Genomic DNA, 19,781 nt, shown 5'->3' with positions numbered 1-19,781 from the left:
TATTCATTTCCAAATTAGCAAGGTCAGTGATTACTGTGGGGTTTCTTTTCCTCCAATGATGTGTGTACATACACAGTGTAAGGATTAGTTTTCCAAGTAATCTGTCAGAGACGGTAACATCACCATCAAGTCATAATAGTAATATGAGTACAACAAATATCTCACTATCCCTACACTACCTCATGATTTAAATGTTCAAACACAAATATAAAAACAATACAATTCTAAATTTAGCAATTAAAAAAGTATCAATTATTCTGTAAAAACGTAAATGAAACTGGTACAATGACTGAATTCTTTATAATTTTTGTGCTAAAGGTCTTTGCCATGTTAAATAGATACATAAGTTTTTAAGAAAACCAACAAATCAAACCACCTCAAAAAATATGTATGTTAAAAACAAAGAATCTATACCAGTTCTTTTAAGAAAAAGTAAAAATAATGATCAGATTAAAAACCTTAGTTACATAGTAAATATCTCATGGTAACTAATTTTTTTAACTCCACTTTAAGGCTATTCTTACCTCAGTCATTAGCCATTGTTTCTGCTTGAGTCCTATATCTAAATGTTGTGTTTCATCTAAAATTTCTTCTAAAGTGAGAGGATGCGTATCTCCTCGCTGATGCCGTGTCTATTGAGGGAAGAAACTGTTATTAGGAGATAGGTTTAAAATGCTAGATGCATAAGTAATAGATACAAGTAAATGAATCTTTCAGGAATGGAGAACATGTATTATTTGAGGCAATACAATATTAGTGATGAAGAGAATGGACTGTAAAATCAGAATCAGGTTCAAACTCGTAGCTCTATAAATCAAATGATAAACTGAGAAAAAGTATTTTCAACTCATATCACAAGAGCTTATTATCTTCCTAATATTTTAACAGCCCCAAAAACCTAACAGGAAAATGATCCAAAGACAGGAACACAGAAATCATACAAAGGTGCCTAGGTGGCTCAGTCAGTTAAGCTTCCAACTCTTGACAGCAGTTCAGGTCATGGTCTCAAGGTCTTAATATCAAACCCCATGTCAGCCTTTGTGCTCAGCAGGAGTCTGCTTGAGATTCTCTCTCCTGAGAATCTTGAGATTCCTCTCCCTGCTCACGTATTCTCTCTAAAATAAATAAATAGGGGTGCCTGGGTGCCTCAGTCCATTGGGCATCTGCCTTTGGCTTGGGTCATGATCCCAGGGTCCTGGGATCGAGCCCCACATCGGGCTTCCTGCTTAGCCGAGGAGCCTGCTCCTCCCTCTCCCTCTGCTGCTCCCCTTGCTTGTGATCTCTCGCTTTCTGTCAAATAAGTAAATAAAATCTTTGAAAGATAAGAATAAAAAATATAAAATGAAAAAATAAATCTTTTAAGAAAAAATCATAGAGGGGCGCCTTGGTGGCTCAGTCAGTTAAGTGTTCAACTCTTGGTTTCAGCTTAGATCATGATCTCATGGTTCATAGGATCAGCCTCATGTGGGGCTCTGTGCTTGGTAGGGAGTAAGCTGGAAGAGTCTCTCACTCTGTCCCTCCCCCTGCTCATGCACTCTCTCCCAAAAAAATCAATCTTTTTAAAAAAATAAATAAAAATGGAACTCTGTTGAGTATTATATACAAAGTGAATTTTATCAATATTTTAATATACATGAGTTATTCTAATCAACTGTGTGCTAATAATAATAGTTGTGATAGTACTCAGAACTTATGGTCACAAGAAAAACATTTCTAACATATATACTATTGCGGCAAAAAGTATGACAGATGGTGACTGAAGTATTTTCAAGCATAAGGGTGCCTGCGTGGCTCAGTCAGTTAAGTGACTGCCTTCAGCTCGGGTCAAGATCACGGGGTCCTAATCTCCCTCTACTCCTCCCCCTTGCTTGTGCACATGCTCTATCAAATAAACAAATAAAATCCTTAAAAATAAACATATTTCGGGTGCCTGGGTGGCTCAGTCGTTAAGCGTCTGCCTTTGAGTCAGGTCATGATCCCAGGGTCCTGTGATGGAGGCCCACATTGGGTTCCCTGCTCAGCAGGAAGCCTGCTTCTCCCTCTGCCCCTTCCCCTGCTTGTGTTCCTCTCTCTGTGTGTCTGTCAAATAAATAAATAAATAAATAAAATCTTTAAAATAAAAAAATATATATGTATACATATATATACACACACACACATATTTTAAGCATAAGAATACACAACATTAGGCTAAAATGCAGTGGGAGTAACAGAACAGACTTACAAGTTCAAAAGGAAAATAATTAAAATAATTAAAATTTCCAACCATATGTTTGTTTTTACAATTTTTTTTAAAGATTTATTTATTCTAGAGAGAAAGTGCATGCACATGGGGGGAGGGGGAGAGGGAAAGAGAGTCTTTTTTTTTTTTAAGATCTTTATGTATTTGAGAGAGAGTGAGAAAGCACAAGCAGTGGGGAACGGGAGAGGGAGGAAACTCCCTTCTGAGCAGAGAGCCCGACATGGGGCTCAATCCCAGGACCCTGGGATCATGACCTGAGCCAAAGGCAGGCGCTTAACGGCTGAACACCCAGGCGCCCGGAGCAGTCTTTATATTTTTAACTAATAATGGGATTTAGATCCCCTTAGAGAAATGTAAAAGAAGTATTCTGTTGAAATATTATGATATGTCAGAAATTCCATCCTTTGTCACTACTTCAACTTTTGCTGAAAAACTAATTGCCAATTTAAATATGTGCAGAGAGATACATAATTTCTCAAAATTGTTTCAGGAAATAACTGAGCACAAAAATTGAAGGTCACAGTCCTAAAGAAAGTTATGAAAGTTAAGGATCATCTAGATTAGTGACGACTGCATCAGCGGAGTAGCAATACATGACATCTGAACGTCAATCTCCCTCAACAGACTAACAGCCGTGGGGGGTACTTTTTCCCGAGTAGTCCCAGCAACAGTGCTATAAATAGCATACAGTAGGTTTTAATAATTGTTTATCACCATGGGGGAATGGGTGGATGGAATGAATGAATAGGGAATATGTGTCAAATGTATTATTTGATAATGGGAAATTATGAACTAACAGATTTCGACCACAAATCAAATATAAACTACAGATTTCAGACCCAGTCAGGCATTAAGTCTCTAAAAGCCCTAACATAAAAATTTGACTTACATTTTAAGCAATCTGTAGCTGAAATCTGAAATAACACATATAGTACTTTCACTTTTTTCAAGAGATACAACCAGTAACTAAACAGGAATGAGTGTGGCAGAGGAAGGGGGCAAATCTGAAATCATTTAGCCATTTAGTAACAAATGAAATTTCACTTTAATAAGTTAGGATTCAGTCTCTGGTAAAGCCAAAATGCCATATCATCAAAACTTCAGAACTTACTTCAAAAAATAGTAAATCTTCCATCATATCTTAAATTCTAAGGTCTTCTATAAATCAATGTTTTCCTAAGACCCTCAGTAATTCTCTAGTTTTCTCCTCCAAAGATGCAGAAAAACCATCACCACCGTATGTCTCAACTATGTAGTTTTCACTTTTCACCTCAGTGGAAATAACAACCTGCAAATAGTTCACCTCTTCCTAGTGGTTTTGACAGCAAGTATTGAGTAATTAAGAAATGACTGTATCGGGGCGCCTGGGTGGCTCAGTGGGTTAAGCCGCTGCCTTCGGCTCAGGTCATGATCTCAGAGTCCTGGGATCGAGCCCCGCATCGGGCTCTCTGCTCGGCAGGGAGCCTGCTTCCTCCTCTCTCTCTGCCTGCCTCTCTGCCTACTTGTGATCTCTCTGTCAAATAAATAAATAAAATCTTAAAAAAAAAAAAAAAAAAAAGAAGTGACTGTACCTACTGCCTGGGCATAATTTATAAGTGAAATGGTGGGCTTAAATTGGATACTTGAATTAATGTAAATTAAATATACTTAGGTGACTCACTGCAGTACTAATCTGATATAATGTAAGAGGCTTGAAGCATTACTTTTTTTTAGTTTTACTGAGATGTAATAGGGATACAACATACCACACATATTGAAACAAGCAATTTGATAAATTTTGACATGTACATACAAATTTACTTCTGAAACCCCAATCCTCTTCCTCTGCCAAAAACTCAAATAGGATATACATGTTGAGAAAAGTACTTACCTTCATGTAATTCACAATTTTAGCAAGAACACCAAACTTATATCCAGAGCTTCCTGATAGAGCTTTCAAGTTAAACGATCCATTGCTATGATCTGGAAATGAGGTTCAAAAGCAATTATAACATTGTCATAATAGATTTAATTTTTACTTTTAAGCAACTAAGATCATTTTTAACTCTAGTAAAATATTTGTTTTGCATTTTTCCATCTAGTGAATTCTACCCTGTAAAACTTTGGTAAAAATTCAAATCTATGAGTATATAATAAGCTTATTAATTTTCCCACCAAAGACAGGAACAAAGTATTAAGAATTCAAAAGCATTAAAATACATTTCTTCTGGGGTGTTTGGGGTGGCTCAGTTGGTGCAGTATCCGACTTCATCTCGGGGTTCCTGAGTTCAAGTCCCACGTTGGGCAGGGAGCTTACTTAAAAAAAAGTAAAATACATTTCTTCCTTAAGTACCTTTGTCTCACTGTTCCCTTAATTATGATTAGATTTATCCCCAAGATTAGAAGCATGGCTTTTTAAACAAGAGGACAACACAAATCTCAAACTGATGAGAAGAGCTTTTCTAACAGACTTAAAACCAGGAGAAATGAGTGAATTACTTCCAAGGGATAAAAAGTTCCACTTATCACCTATTACATCAATTTCTGCCTCTCAACTTAAAACAAATGGGAACTAATGGGGATTAATAAAAGAAATGATACCATAACTAAACTTTAGAGCTTGATCAGGGAAAAATATTTAAAAAAAAGAAAAAATTCATAGGCAATGACACTGCATAAACATGGATGCTTAAAAAAGGACAATAGCATGAAACAAGGAGCAATCTGTACTGATGACAATTTATTTCAGAACTTGTATCATTCTGTTGCATTTTATAGGCAGAAATCCTAATGCTACTATGAATCAACAAGCCTATTCCATTAGTCATAAGGAGGAACAGTTTAAAAAAAAAAAACTCATAACTACTAGAAAAACATTTCAGAAGTACACATTCTATTAACAAACCATCAATTCAGATATATTACGTTCTCTTGTGGCTGCTGATCCACAAAGGAAGAGGTTAAATACAAGGTGGGGCGGGGATATCTCTGGCACCAGCTTGGTGGTAATAATTTAAAAAAAAAAAAAAAAAAAAAAGGAATTCATTAGAACAATGCAAGTCAAATGTGAAATTGTCAGAGAGCCAAAAGAATAGCTTTTAGATGGCAACATAATAATTCTCTGAGATTAGTTTGTAAAAAGACTTTATTAAGTATACGTTTTGAGACTAAAATGAGGCTTGATATGTAATTTTCCTTTAAAAATATCACTGTCATAATTTGACAACAACTGAATTGGCACATTATATCCTGCTATGTTTCCAAAAGAGGTATCCTGGATGCCTTACAGGTATGCTTTCACATTCATTCTTTCAATTATGAAATACTACCTACATGGTTCATTTTCCCAAGGTGTTCAGAGCACTTTAACAATAAAAGTAACATTTACTGAACACTTATTATTTGACACGTGGCATGCTAAATATTTGACTTTCTCATTTAATCCCTCTGAAAAACTCCTATTTAGGAGGTATTGTCCCCTTTTAAACATAAGAAAAGTAAGAGTACTAAGCAGAAGAACGCAGATTCAAATTCAGTAGTAAACGCTGTGATACTGCCTTGTTTAAGAATCATTAACTAGTCTTTAATATAGACTATGCCATCTAAAACTGGCTATTATTTTCTCAGAGTATAAAAATTCATAAATGCAGATGTTTTCTTATTTAACTTTGATAAGATATTAAGTTTATCCTATATAAACTAATTGGGAACACTATGAAAACCCATGCTAAGAACAGGCACTCTACAAGTGCCCAATCATGAACTACATGCACTTTTATGTATCACAGAGTCCTGAACATTCAGCCCAATGACAAGTAAAGTAAACAGTAAATATTAGCTGAATGAATGAAGACAGTAAGAGTATTTTTATGCACCCCTTTATGGTCCTAGAAACTAATATGGTAATTTATTTGTAATTTTATAAAATAATGTGGTGACACCTGGGTGGCTCAGTCAGTTTAGTGTCTGACTCTTAATTTTGGCTCAGGTCACAATCCAGGGTCATGGGATTGATCCCCACATCGGGCTCTGCACTCAGTGTGGAGTCTGCTTCAGATTCTTCACGCGCCCGCCCTCCTCTGCTCCTCCCCCTGCTCACACTCTCTACCTTTAATAAATAAAATCTTTAAAAAAATAATGTGGGTCACCTGGGTGGCTCTGTGGGTTAAAGCCTCTGCCTTCAGGTCAGGTCATGATCCCAGGGTCAGGGGAGGGAGCCCCACATCGGTTTCTCTGCTCAGCAAGGAGCCTGCTTCCCCCTCTCTCTCTCTCTGCCTGCCTCTCTGCCTACTTGTGATCTCTGTCAAATAAATAAATAAAATCTTTTTTTAAAAAATGTAAACTATAAAACAAAGTTTGCACAGCATTTACTCAGTCTGCTGTTGCTATGATAGCCACTCCATTATTTATTTATGTACTTATTTATTTTTAAAGATTTTATTTATTACAGCAAGAGAGGGAACACAAGGAAAGGGAGTGGGAGAGGGAGAAGCAGGCTCCCCACCAAGCAGGCAGGGAGCCTGATGCTGGGCTCGATCCCAGGACCCTGGGACCATGACCTGAGCCAGAGGCAGGTGCCTAATGACTGAGTCACCCAGGCGCCCCCACTCCATTATTTAAAACCTTGATTCTGTTATGCTTGGGCCACACGCAACTCTAAATAATACACCTTAAATAAAAACATTCGATCTTCAAACATTCACAGTTGAAGATTCTTTCGCCATTTTTTTTTTAAAGATTTTATTTATTTATTTGACAGAGAGAGATCACAAGTAGATGGAGAGGCAGGCAGAGAGAGAGAGAGAGAGGGAAGCAGGATCTCTGCCGAGCAGAGAACCCGATGCGGGACTCGATCCCAGGACCCTGAGATCATGACCTGAGCCGAAGGCAGCGGCTTAACCCACTGAGCCACCCAGGCGCCCCTCTTTCGCCATTTTTAAGAAAAATTTTTGAGGGGTGCCTGAGTGGAACGGTCAGTTGAATGCCGATCCTTGGTTTTGGCCCAGGTCATGATCTCAGGATCAGGGATCGAGCCCTGCCTCAGGCTCCATGTGGAGTCTACCTGACATCATCTCTCCTTCTCCTTCTGTCCTTCTCACTCATGCTTTCAGTCTCTCTAAAGTAAATAAATAAATATTGAAAGAAATTAAAATTTAGGGACGCCTGGGTAGCTCATCGCGTTAAAGCCTCTGCCTTCAGCTCAGGTCATGATCTCAGGGTCCTACGATTGACCCCACATCAGGCTCTGCTCGGCAGGGAGCCTGCTTCCTCTTCTCTCTCTCTGCTTACTTGTGATCTCTGTCTGTCAAATAAATAAAATAATCTTTTTAAAAAATTTGTTGTTGTTGAATACAGCTGACAAACAATGCTACATTAGTTTCAGGTGTACAACATAGTCACTGCACTTCTCTATAGATTATGCTATGCTCACAAGTGTAGCTGCTGTCACCATAAAACACTATTATAATATCATTAACTATATTCCCTATGCTGTGCCTTCTATTCCTTTTTTACCATTTAAATTTCACAGACTGCTTTTTTAATATCGGTGGTTGGTATACCTACCCAAAACTAACCCTCTCCCAACTAGTAGAGCTGAAAACCTTTCTTTTCCCTTAGAATTTCTCCTAATTCAAACCACCACATGGAAATAATCACTTCCAGATGACAAAATTTATGTATAACACAAGTATGAAAAGAAAATATCATTTATGAGATTTCATGCCCACTTCCTAGAGGAAATACCAAGCTGGTAAACCTGGACTGTTTGTTTCCTAGGTTACTACCTCTCTCAACATTTCCTTTTAGCTCCAGCAGAGAAATACTCACTGAAGGAATTGAAATTTTATGGTTAAATACTAAGAAATCATCAGTTTGTTACTAACTCAAATTCCTCTGCAGAAATTTAGCTTAAGGACAAAAAAATAAGGCAAGAAAAAGAGGTGACAGTTGATATCCCAGACAGCTCTATTCAAGTTTATGAATGATTTACACTTAAGGGTGGCAGGACTTAATGCAAATGAACGAAGAGGAAACTGTCAGCTGCATTGTGGTTCAACCAATAGAAGCACAGCTCCATCTTGGATGTGCACTGGACTGCATTACAAACAGACGATACCATCGCTTCAACAGCAGCCTTCAGACAAGAGGTAGGTTTATACGATCTCTTTCATTTAGTAATACATGCCCTTATGATGAAATATAAAAATATTTTACTATAAAAACTAAGCAGAAAGCTTTGTTCCTACAAAAGGCCAAAAAAAGCAATGTATTTATTTCACTGCTTGGTAGGATTTTATTATGAAAATGTGAAGACTGCCTTGTGCTATTTGATAAGCACCCTTACCATCTGTGCCTTATGGAAAATTCATGAGATTTTCTATGAACCTGATCTATATCCAGACCTTAGAGTAAACCATAAACATTTAATGTTAAGTAGTTACTTGCGAATTTATTTTTTCTGAGTTATTTCATTTCAGCAGTTTGGTCTGCCTTAACAAAGGATTTTTCTTAAAGAAAAATCTAGACTCAAAGCGAATCCTGGACTAAAGCTTTCTGACTGTATGTGCAAATTGTATTGGTTGGTAAAAAGCAGTTACTTACAGGAAAGTTTGTTATATTTTAACAAATATGAGAAAATAGTTTAAAACTGTTCGTTTGACTTTGAGTGTAGATGCAGTGAATGCCAAGAAATTGTAAGGATTGTGATTTTTACATAAAAATAATAAGACCGTAAAGATATCGTTAAATAGGCTGCATTATATACTACAGCCAAAAAGATCATTTGTAGAGCTGCAGACTTTCCTAACATTTTAACTAAAATAGTTCTTTATGGTTAAATTTTAAGATCTATATTACTGTAATACACAAGTCATTCTATTATTAAATAATAACCTTCTTAAACAGCCTTTCACTTTTTATATGCCACAAAAATATTCATAACCATATTCAATATAATGTTGAAATTATTCTTCAACTGATTCCTCAAAAGAAACAGAGAGCAAGTCTTTCTGATAAACTACATATAAAAATAAAAATATGTTTTAAGAAGAACTGGTTAAGGGAGGAAGGTATGGTACCTTTCAAGGGTAGGTAATAAGATTACTTTGATGGCCCAGAGTAACTATTTATGTCTACTAAAAATTGGTATCAACTACTGACCAAATTTCTAATTTTATAATAGTCGAGTATGAAAAATATCATTATTTAGTAGATACCAGAGTTCCAGGATATTACCCACACATACGGACCTAAAGATCCAACTTCTGCCTTTTCTTTGCTAATAAATCTATTTAAATTTTAAAAGACTATTTTCATAATTTTTATTTCATTTCTTATTCGGCATTCAGCAGCATGAGTAAACCATTCCTTACAAAACCTAAAGGTTGCTGTAAGAAGAAATTAAATATCTCCAGGTTCAGAACAATGGGATTAATTACCTAGAAAATAATCCTGCTGCTGTACAAAGTATATGGGAGCCAAAAGAAGTCTCAGATAAATAAACACATCTTGTCAAATAAAACAGTTAACTTGTAACCGAAATTTCAGGTAAACTGTAAACAGAAAGAGCCCTACCCCCCCCCCCCATTATTAGCACTATAACCAGCCCACATTTGCTGGTGATGTATTTATAGTTAGCAGAGATGTAGGGTTATTGCTCTTTCACAAAACTGACTAGATGCATGGCCTACCTCCGAGAGCTCCAGGGCTGGGTGAGCTGCTCTATATTTAAAGGCCAATATGATTAATTGATCATATTTCAAAGTTATATGTTTAAAGACACTAGAGAATTCAACTCAAGGGCTTTTACCATAATTAGAGCAAAAGCATAATCTTGTTCTGATCCGACAATTCAAGGTTCCAGAACAGTATGAAGTCCTATCCCCATAATTATTTCACTAGGGTCTTCTGAAAATAGGAGGAAAAATAGGTGAAGAGAATATATAAAAACAAACAAAAATATGGTATTTACTTTAACTCTCCCCATTTCTGTAATGAAATTTCAAAGGGGTGGGGATCCAAAAAAAGTACACAAGTGATTTTTTTTTTTTTTACCATTTAGTCTTATTTTTCATAAAGCATGTTTATAGCAGGTACTTGATATAAATGTGTATTTTAATTCCAAAAACAGTCTTAGAATATGAGAAAATCCTAATAATACCATCTTTCTGCATGTCTAATTATGTCTATTCCATTAAAGTAAGTTTTAGATTTTACTCTAAATTTAGCACAAAAAATTGCTAGAGCTCTACTGTACTTAAAAAGAATAAACCACATTAAATTTAAGGTACAAAATGACTCTGTATTTCATGGTTTACTTTTTTCAGATATGCCCAGAAGCTAACTAAAGATTGAATGTTTTGAGCTACTCATCAGTTATCAATACACTCACATAAGAGGCAAACTGTCATCATTTACAACATAAACTGTCATCATTTACAATACGTGTATATTCTTCCTTAAACTGCTTAGACACTTCTAATCAAAATGAGAGTTTACTGATTCTACTTTTATTTAGAAGTAATCCAAAAACCTCAGTAAATGTATCAAATAGATAGAAAACACAGATACATAACACAATGTAACGCAACAGATACATAAAACCAAAGGCAAGAACTATTTTTAAAGTATATTAGTTAGGGTTTTAGGTTAAGTACTATATTCAAATGGTTCAAAGACTGAAATATTACAAGATGTACCTTGTGAAATCTCACACAGATCCGTTTCCCAGCTCTACTCTCCAAACAACCACACAGGCAATCATTGTTATTAATTTCTTATATAACTCCTTCCAAAACTTTTGTGCAGAATCAAGCAAATAAAAATGCATATTATTTCCCCCTCTCCTATACATACTGTCCTGAATCTTGGTCTTTTTGACTTAACAGATCCTAGAAATCTTTCAGTATCACCACAGTTACCTCATTCACACACAATTATCAATTGTATGGATATACTAATTTTAACCAGAAGAACAGATCATGATCAAGTTAACTTCAAATACCTGAATTTGGTTTGGGTTGTCCGCCTGCCCCACCTTCTCCCTTCCTTTTCCTCCCTCCACTTTGGTGGGGGGAGGCACATGAGAGGGCTTGAAAAAATTTTAAACAGTTCACTTGTGCCTCAAAAATAAACAGAATATTGGGACACCTAGGTGGCTCAGTGGGTTGAACATTGGCTCCTGATTTCAGCTCAGGGTCATGGGATCGAGCCCCAAGTTGGCTCCATGGTCAGTGAAGAGTCTACCTGGGATTCTTTCTCCCTCTGTACCTCCCATATCTGACACTTGCATGCATGTGCGTGTATGCGTGCACTCTCACTCTCTCACAAATAAATCTCCTTTGAGAAATAGAATATAATATCAAAAATTTTAAGCTGTTCACTTGTACCTCAAAAATAAATAGAATATATATAAAGTCCCTTAAACCAACTTTCCAGTAATTCTAAAATTTCATTTTTTAAAAAAAGATTTTATTTATTTATTTATTTGACAGAGGTCACTAGTAGGCAGAGAGGCAGGCAGAGAGAGAGGGAGCAGCAGGCTCCCCGCTGAGCAGAGAGCCCGATGGGGTGCTCGATCGCAGGACCCTGAGATCATGACCTGAGCTGAAGGCAGAGGCTTAACCCACTGAGCCACCCAGGTGCCACTAAAATTTCATTTTGAAATAGAAATTTTATTAGTCTTTACAACTTCTCCTCAGTTTTAAAGTCAATACAAAAAGAAAATTCCTACTCATAAAAAGTTAAAATACAAATAACTTCAGTATAATTTCAACCAGGTATGAGTTACAGATTTATACAGCCAATTTCTAGAAGAAAAGAAACAAAAGTTTGATATGTTAGGGAGACAGGATTATTAGTGAAGCTTTTCATTTTTATTTAAAAATTATTAGAATGTAAAAAAGGAGAATGACTATAAAATTTCTGAAATCAATAATGAAATGACATTTTAAGTTAACATTAATTAATAAGGTACATTAAACTGGGGTGCCTGGGTGGCTCAGTGGGTTAAAGCCTCTGCCTTCGGCTCAGGTCATGATCCTAGGGTCCTGGGATCGAGCCCTGCATCGGGCTCTCTGCTCAACAGGGAGCGTGCTTCCCCTTCTCTCTCTCTGCCTGCCTCTCTGCCTGCTTGTGATCTCTGTCAAATAAATAAATAAAATCTTTAAGAAAAAAAAAAAGGTATATTAAACTAATTTTTTTAAGATTTATTTACTTGGGAGACAGAGAGAGAGAATGAATCCCAAGCAGACTCCCCACTGAGCGCAGAGCCCCACTTGGGGCTCATTCTCACAAATGGATATCATGACCTGAGCCTCAGCTGAACCCAAGAGTTGGATGCTCAACCCACTGAGCCACCCAAGTGCCCCTACATTAAACTAATTTCAGGGACATAATGCAGAAAGAAATGCCCAGATTTTAAAAAGTAATCAACCTGGGGCACCTGGCTGGCTCAGTCAGGCACGTGGCATGTGACTCTTGATCTCAGGCTTATGACTTCAAGCCTCATATTGGGTGTAGAGATTACTTAATAAAACAAAACAACAAAGGAATCAACTTGAAAGGCCTAAACAGACAGAAAGTCTAAGGAATATCTGCATCAATGCTGAAGAGGTCCTAGGTTAGCCCAGGTAAAATTAACAGATAGACCCTCCAGTGATTCTTCCCCTGCTCTTTATCTACCCATACAATAAATGGCACTGTTCTCTATTTCTTCAAGATCCTATTCTTCCTCTCCTCCTCTATATGCTGTTTTTTCAAAAGGACCTGAAACTTATTCACACTTAAGTAAAAAATAACTAACAATGTGTGCTACCCCTCCCAGGAATGTCACATTGTAGTCACACTAAAAATTTCAAAGGAGTTCCAAAGCTAAATATTTTTTAGGCATTTTGGTGTGCGTACACACCCATCACTACGCTATTATGAAGACTAAGTCAAAAAGGACTAACATTCTCTCCATTTGAGTCAGTTTCTATGCGTTACTTGACTACTTATGTGCATGGTGATTAGAATCAGAAACAGCAACACTGCAGAAGTTGGCAGGAGTGGCCTATCAGGATATCCACATTAGACTCTAAGGTGCACCATCTACAGCGTATTCTATGTGAATGGCACCCTACAGTACAGCATGAATGGTGTTCCCTGGAGGTGTGCAACATAGCAGCCCCATTTTCTGTAAGAATGCACTAAGGAAAAGAAAAACTTAAGGGATAAAAGAGGGTAACTCTAAAAGGCAGGGTCCCCAGTTTGAAAATACTATAATATACTGGGAAGTTCCTCATACACCGGCATTCCAGACAATGTATTTTTGTACGTCCCCAAACTAATAAAAGCAATTGATTCAATTATTGTCCATTAGTCTGTTGTCCCTTGTTTCAAGATGAAGGATCACTACAAACCATGAAGCTGAAGGAGTCTTAAATCCAAAAAGAACAAATAAATTTAAGCTTTTACTTCTGGCCTCAGATCATCGATTTAACCTCCAAAATACACAAAAGAAGAAAACAAGTCCATCCAGAGAGGTGAAGTTATTGCCAAGCAAATGTGATTTAAGATAAAAACAATGACATGTGGGGTGCCTAGGTGGCTCAGTCAGTAGAGCGTGTGACCCCGATCTCGGGATTGTGAGCTCAAGCCCCATGTTGGGCACAGAGTTTACTTAAAAATAGATTAAAAACAAACAAAAACCTTAGAAAATATTAACTTATTAATGTCAAAGTTTTAAAATTACATTTATAAAGAAAACAAATTAATGATGGCTTTGGGTTTTTTAAAGTCACCTTTTCATCTTTTTTTGGTGTGAAAATGATAATGTGGTTATGTTTAAAAACAGAATCCCCACCTTTTAAGGGATAGACACTGAATGTGTGTAGATGAAGTGATGAGGTCTACAGTTTCCTTCAAAATAGTCTACAGGTGGAAGCAAATGGGTATTGATGAAATGATAATTGAAGCTATATTATGAGCATACAGGGGTTCATCATACTTTTCTTTTTTTAAAGATTTATTTATTTATGGGGCACCTGGGTGGCTCAATCAGTTAGACATCTGCCTTTGGCTCGGGTCATGGTCCCAGGGTCCTGGGATCAAGCCCTGCATTGGGCTTCCTGCTCTGAGGGAAACCTGCTTTTCCCTCTCCCACTCCCCCTGCTGTGTTCCCTCTCTCTCGCTGTCCCTTTCAGTCAATTAAATAAATAAAATATTAAAAAAAAAGAAAGAAAGAAAGAAACGTACTCACACACACAAGTATCTCCAGCACTTAGAAAACTATTTGGTACACAGTAGGTAATCAATAAACATCTGTTTACAAGAATGAATGAAAATCTACTTACAACTATGTAGTAAAGAAAAATCATGCAAACTAAGTCATTTCTTTAATAAAATAAAGCAAACTGACAATAGTCACTGAATTAACAAAGTGGAGTTTTTTCCTCTTATTTCCAAAATTTTCTTAGTATAAAAGCATTTTATAATTGCTTAAAATAATTTTAAAGGACACTTCTGAAGGATCAAGGTAATAAGATCTTCAATCCTTCTGGTGCTATTTAAGGTCTAACAAGTATCAAGTCAACAAGAGCAAAACTTAATGCAAGATACTAAAAACTCTGGGATGCCTGGGTGGCTCAGTTGGTTAAGCATCTGCCTTCGACTCAGGTCATGATCCCAGGGTCCTAGGATCAAGCCCCGCATTGGGCTCCTTGCTTGGCGGGGAGTCTGCTTCTCCCTCTGCCTGCTCTGCCTGTTCTGCCTGCAGCTCTCCATGCTTCTAATTTCTGTCTGACAAATAAATAAATAAAATTTAAAAAAAAAAAAAGAATACTGGAACTTTAATTCACTGGTTAATTTTGTGAAATGGAATAATAATTTATTACTCAATACATCTGGGATACTGTCTGTTTAAAATATTCATGTCCACAGACTGGCTATATGAAACAGTTAACACTATCAGATACACAACAAAAAGAAATCCTAAGATTAAGGTCTCTTCTTAGGCAACTTGAACCTAAAATTTTATTATCTTTATTCTGAAAATTGCCATTATTTAGCTTTTCTTTCTTTAATATTTTTCATTCAGCCACTATTTCCTGATTCAGGTCACCTGTCCTTGAAGTTTAAAAGACTGGAAATAGGAGAGAGAGATACACTGAGCCAACAAGCTGAGAAGGAGCCACACAGGTAATGAGAAAAGCTCTTCAGGAGGCAGTCTGAAGACCACCACGTTAAAATGCTACAATTTTTTGTAGTTAACAGATCACTGACCACTGCTTTAGTCAAATTTTAAACCAATTCAGCTTCTTTTTTTCCACTTCTATTAGCAATTAACCTCTATATAGAAATCTTAAACATATTTGTCCAGCAAATGATACACGTAAATATGCAGTACAGTTTATAGAGTATATGGCCGTAAAATACAGAAAAAATTCAAAAATATCATTTGGGCATTTAATTCTGGCAGAAAATAAGATGACTCATGTTACCTACAAAAATTTACTAGTATTAGTCCTAAGACTTGAATTGACAAATCTTTAGAATTTGGTTACATATATTCATTTTTTACCTTCTCGCAGATTCAGAAGAGCAATACAAGAAGTAGAATCCCTAAGAATGGCCTCCCTGAGCTCCAGCCTCTGGAATGAAACCACTACGTCTGTTTATCAATACCTTGGTTTTCAAGTTCAAAAAATTTACCCTTTTCATGATAACTGGAACACTGCCTGCTTTGTCATTCTGCTTTTATTTATATTTACAGTGGTATCTTTAGTGGTGTTGGCTTTCCTTTATGAAGTGCTTGACTGTTGCTGCTGTGTAAAAAACAAAACTGTGAAAGACTTGAAAAGTGAACCTAACCCTCTTAGAAGTATGATGGACAACATCAGAAAACGTGAAATTGAAGTGGTCTAGCACTCTACGAAGGTGAACAAAATCTCTGAAAACAGCCTTCAACTACTGAGAAAAAAGGAAAATTTTCTGAGGCCAACTGTTATTATGAAAATTGACTCTGAATGATTAAAAGATTTCTAAAAGAAGGGAAAAACAAGTCAAATATGCACTTTGTGTGTGTGTATCCCTTTCATTAAATGTACAGTAAAACTTCACAAATCTAAGTTACCAGTCTATTTAAAATGATAATTCAAAAACTGGGTAAAAGATTCCCAGATCTCAATATTAAGCAACAAAAGGTAAGCCAGAAAACATCAGCAAGATCAAATAACCCTGATCTAAACAAACCATGTGGACTAAAAAATAAACTTCCCTCCATGTGTTTGGGTAATAAAAATGCTATTTAAAATGTTTACCTAAGTCCAAAGTAAATAATTCCACTTATACATAAAATCCCTACTTATTAAAAAGAAGTATATTCTAGGTTACTGAGGACAACTTATACATTTTTTAAAGACTTACATTTTATTTAGGGATTAGTGTGGGGAAAAGTCTCAAAATAGAAAGATCACAAGTGTACTTGCATAAAATTTTCATAAAACTGCCTTACTGTTTAATAAGAAACACATGGTGTAAGAATGGCCAGGCTATTTTCAAACTAAAACTTACTAGCATACCCTTTAAGTTGTATTTCCTGAGTTTATTCTTTCATTTTGCTGCTATATCCATATTCTCAAGGGCTAAGATACCCAATGCTGAAAAGACTATCCCCCCGCAAAGAAGGTGAAAAACAGCACCATATAACACCTATTAAGAAACACTGTAGGTTTATTTCTTAGAATTACAAGAGCTATAGATATTGTATTTCATTGCCCAAACACTATTTTACCAGGACCCATGAGCAAACCTAAGCACGCTCTTAACCACCACAACTGCACTTAGCAAGAAATAACATTCCGGAAAATTCACCCTGACAAATTCGTTCAAAAGGAAAAAGCTCAAGATACAAAGAGATTTCTAAAAGCATTACTCAAAATAACAACAAAAAAATGGAAATAACACCTTTAAATATGATAAATCAACTTAGCTTATTAAGAAGCTACTGAAAATTAAGGCACAATTAAGGAAAGAGAAAATATTTGATACAGGAAATGAAAAATACACATCTGGGGGCGCATGAGTGGCTTAGTTGGTTAGGCGTCTGACTTCAGTTTCCACTCAGGTCATGATCTCATGGGTCTGGGATGGAGCCCCACGTGGGGCTCTGCAGGGAGTCTCCTTGAAAGATTCTCTCCCTCTGCTCCTCCCCCAGCTCTCCCTCTCTCTTTCTCTCGCTCTCTGATAAATCTTAAAAAGAAAAATACTTATCTGTCATTTTCAACTTAGAGAGCCCTGTCAGTTTGGAATCACTTTTCCACAAAATGTTTTTTCTTTCTATCCTTAGAAATAAACGCAAATAATGTAACCAAATTTCAAAGGACTTGCAAAAACTGGTATACAAAGTACTTTGGTAACCAGGAGATATTCTGAGCACCATTAAAACCACATTTTCATAAACCACAAACTCTGGAGTCCTTGCCACACATGGGAAGCATACAGATCTTTTTTTTTTTTTTTTTTTTTTTAAGATTTCATTTATTTGTTTGACAGAGAGAGATAACAAGTAGGCAGAGAGGCAGGCAGAGAGAGAGGAGGAAGCAGGCTCCCCGCTGAGCAGAGAGCCCGATGCGGGGCTCGATCCCAGGACGCTGAGATTATGACCTGAGCCGAAGGCAGCGGCTCAACCCGCTGAGCCACCCAGGCACCCCCATACAGATCTTTAATTGCTAAATTTCTTGATAATGGACACTACTAACTTTTCTTACCTTATGCTGTAATGTATTTAACCATTCCACAAACATGTATTGAGTGCCTCTATGTGTGACAGATTGGGTTACGATGGCAAACAAGTAATCATGCAATTACTATGACACATGATAGCTTTGTCAGAAATAATGAGTGCTTTGGGAATCAAAGGCTAAGCACTGAATTCAAATAGGAAAGTAGAAATAATATGACTTTTAAGCTGCAACCTAAAAGAGGAACAGGCGTTAACCAAAGGAAAGAGGGAAGGAGCTAAGAAAGAATATTCCAGGAAGAAGACAATGTGGGCAAAAGTCAAGAGGCAAAAGGGAGTAAAGCATGTTAAAGGAGCTACAGGACAGTATCACTAGGATAGAGTATAAGAAAAACAGTGAGCTATGGGTATAAAAGGTAATGGAGATCAGATCAGGTAGGGCATGTAGACAGAAGGAAAAGACGGGCTTCATCTGAAAAGCAAAGATGATCAGCCTAAAGACAGTGATATCATCAGACTGATGGTTAGAAAAATCACAGACTGCTGTACAGAAAGAGTAGTCTAAAGAAGTTAAGCCAGGAAACCCTGTAAGCACCTAATCAGACAATCCACTGGTAGTGACCCAGTCTAGGATGGTACAGTAGTCTTCAGTGTTTACACCCAGGAATTCCTACTCTCCCTTCTTAGAGCACTTGGGACCCCGTGTGTCTGGGTACAGCCCTGTGACTAGCTCTAGACAATGAGTTGTGAGAGAAAGTAAGCTCTTACCACCAGGAAAGAGAATTTTAACTGCCAGGTAAGATATTCCAGAGTTCTTTCTCCCGCTGGCACTGAGACCAAAAACATCTGAAATATCGGCTACTCTATCAGCCTGGGTCCTTTGAGTGACTAAAGAGCCAAGAGCCTTGCCAACACATGATAAACATGTGGTATGAAAGAGAAACAACAAATCTTTGTTGTTTTTAAGACACAGTGACATTTCGTACTGTTTTAAAAAAAAGAAAGGCGGCCCAAATTAGTGTCACTTTGACCAAATTCCAAAACTGGTGTTTTATACATAGTTTAACCGCAGTTTCAAACTCCCTCAGAAATGTAGTCTTATCTGGTCAGTCAGGAATTTTTCAATCAATGCCAAGGAGTATGCCACGAGGACCCTTCTCTATCCCCCAAAGAAAGATGAGGTCATCTGCATAAAACCCCTGGCTTTTCTCCCTAGAAAAGGCCTGGCCTAGAACAGTCCTTTTCTTTTGCTAATAACTTTCCTGCCTCTGCCCTCCTTCTATAAAAACCTTCTATTTTGCCGGACACCTAGGTGGCTCAGTCCTTAACCAGCTGCCTTCGGCTAAGGTCATGATCCCAGGGTCCTGGGATGGAGCCCTGCATCAGGCTCCTGCTTGGCAGGAAGCCTGCTTCTCCCTCCGCCCACTCCCCCTGCTTATATTCCCTCTCTCACTGTCTCTGTCAAATAAATAAACAAAATTTTTAAAACAAAGGAAAAGAACCTTCCATTTTGCACAATTCCTTGGATTGCCTCTCTATTTGCTAAAGGGGATGCTGCTGATTCATAAATCATTTCATAAAGCCAATTAGATCTTAATCATTTGGTTGAATTTTGTTATTTAGGAGGAGCAAAGATTGTGCGTGTGTGTGCATGTGCCAAAGGCAGTTTTATTAAAGCTTGAGAACAGGACCCCTGGGCAGAAAGAGCTGCTGCCAGGAGCAAAGATATTCTTAACCAGATCAAAGAGACTAGGTCTAAGACTGGGTCTGTGCTAATGTTTAAACAGTGTACTACAAATGTACTATGAATTAATTCAATGTGCATTTCATTGGAATGAA

The 19,781-nt window shown here is 37.0% G+C and overlaps 2 protein-coding genes across 3 annotated transcripts in view; one reads left to right on the top strand and one right to left on the bottom strand.

Moving 5' to 3' along the window:
- GTF2E2 (general transcription factor IIE subunit 2) overlaps positions 1-19,781 on the bottom strand; it is a 64,015-nt gene that overhangs the window by 30,663 nt on the left and 13,571 nt on the right. Inside the window, exons 3-4 of the mRNA XM_047715391.1 lie at positions 4,113-4,204; positions 525-632 (exon numbers count right to left, since the gene is read on the bottom strand). Coding sequence (XP_047571347.1) covers positions 525-632; positions 4,113-4,204 — 200 coding nt within the window. The remainder of the gene's footprint in view (positions 1-524; positions 633-4,112; positions 4,205-19,781) is intronic.
- On the top strand, positions 8,049-16,268 carry SMIM18 (small integral membrane protein 18). 2 transcript variants are annotated; one of them, XM_047715405.1, is made up of 3 exons: positions 8,049-8,370; positions 15,319-15,400; positions 15,793-16,268. In XM_047715405.1, exons 1-3 carry the CDS (start codon positions 8,235-8,237, stop codon positions 16,124-16,126), a joined length of 552 nt encoding a protein of 183 aa, XP_047571361.1. In that variant the 5' UTR covers positions 8,049-8,234; the 3' UTR covers positions 16,127-16,268. The 2 variants fall into 2 exon arrangements, with proteins under 2 accessions (XP_047571361.1, XP_047571370.1); XM_047715414.1 differs by having other exon boundaries at positions 8,334-8,370; positions 15,300-15,400.

This window comes from Lutra lutra, chromosome 2 (assembly GCF_902655055.1).
Source record: "Lutra lutra chromosome 2, mLutLut1.2, whole genome shotgun sequence".
Classification (NCBI taxonomy): Eukaryota; Metazoa; Chordata; class Mammalia; order Carnivora; family Mustelidae; genus Lutra; species Lutra lutra.
The sequence above is the reverse complement of the archived record's forward strand: the minus strand, read 5'-3'. Positions and strand labels throughout refer to the sequence as shown.

Excerpts from the sequence above, each read along its gene's own strand:
- SMIM18 (XM_047715405.1), top strand. The coding sequence starts at position 8,235 with ATGCAAATGAACGAAGAGGAAACTGTCAGCTGCATTGTGGTTCAACCA. Across the intron at positions 8,371-15,318 it reads CAGCAGCCTTCAGACAAGAG|GTCACCTGTCCTTGAAGTTT; the intron begins GTAGGTTTATAC and ends TTCCTGATTCAG. Across the intron at positions 15,401-15,792 it reads GCTGAGAAGGAGCCACACAG|ATTCAGAAGAGCAATACAAG; the intron begins GTAATGAGAAAA and ends ACCTTCTCGCAG.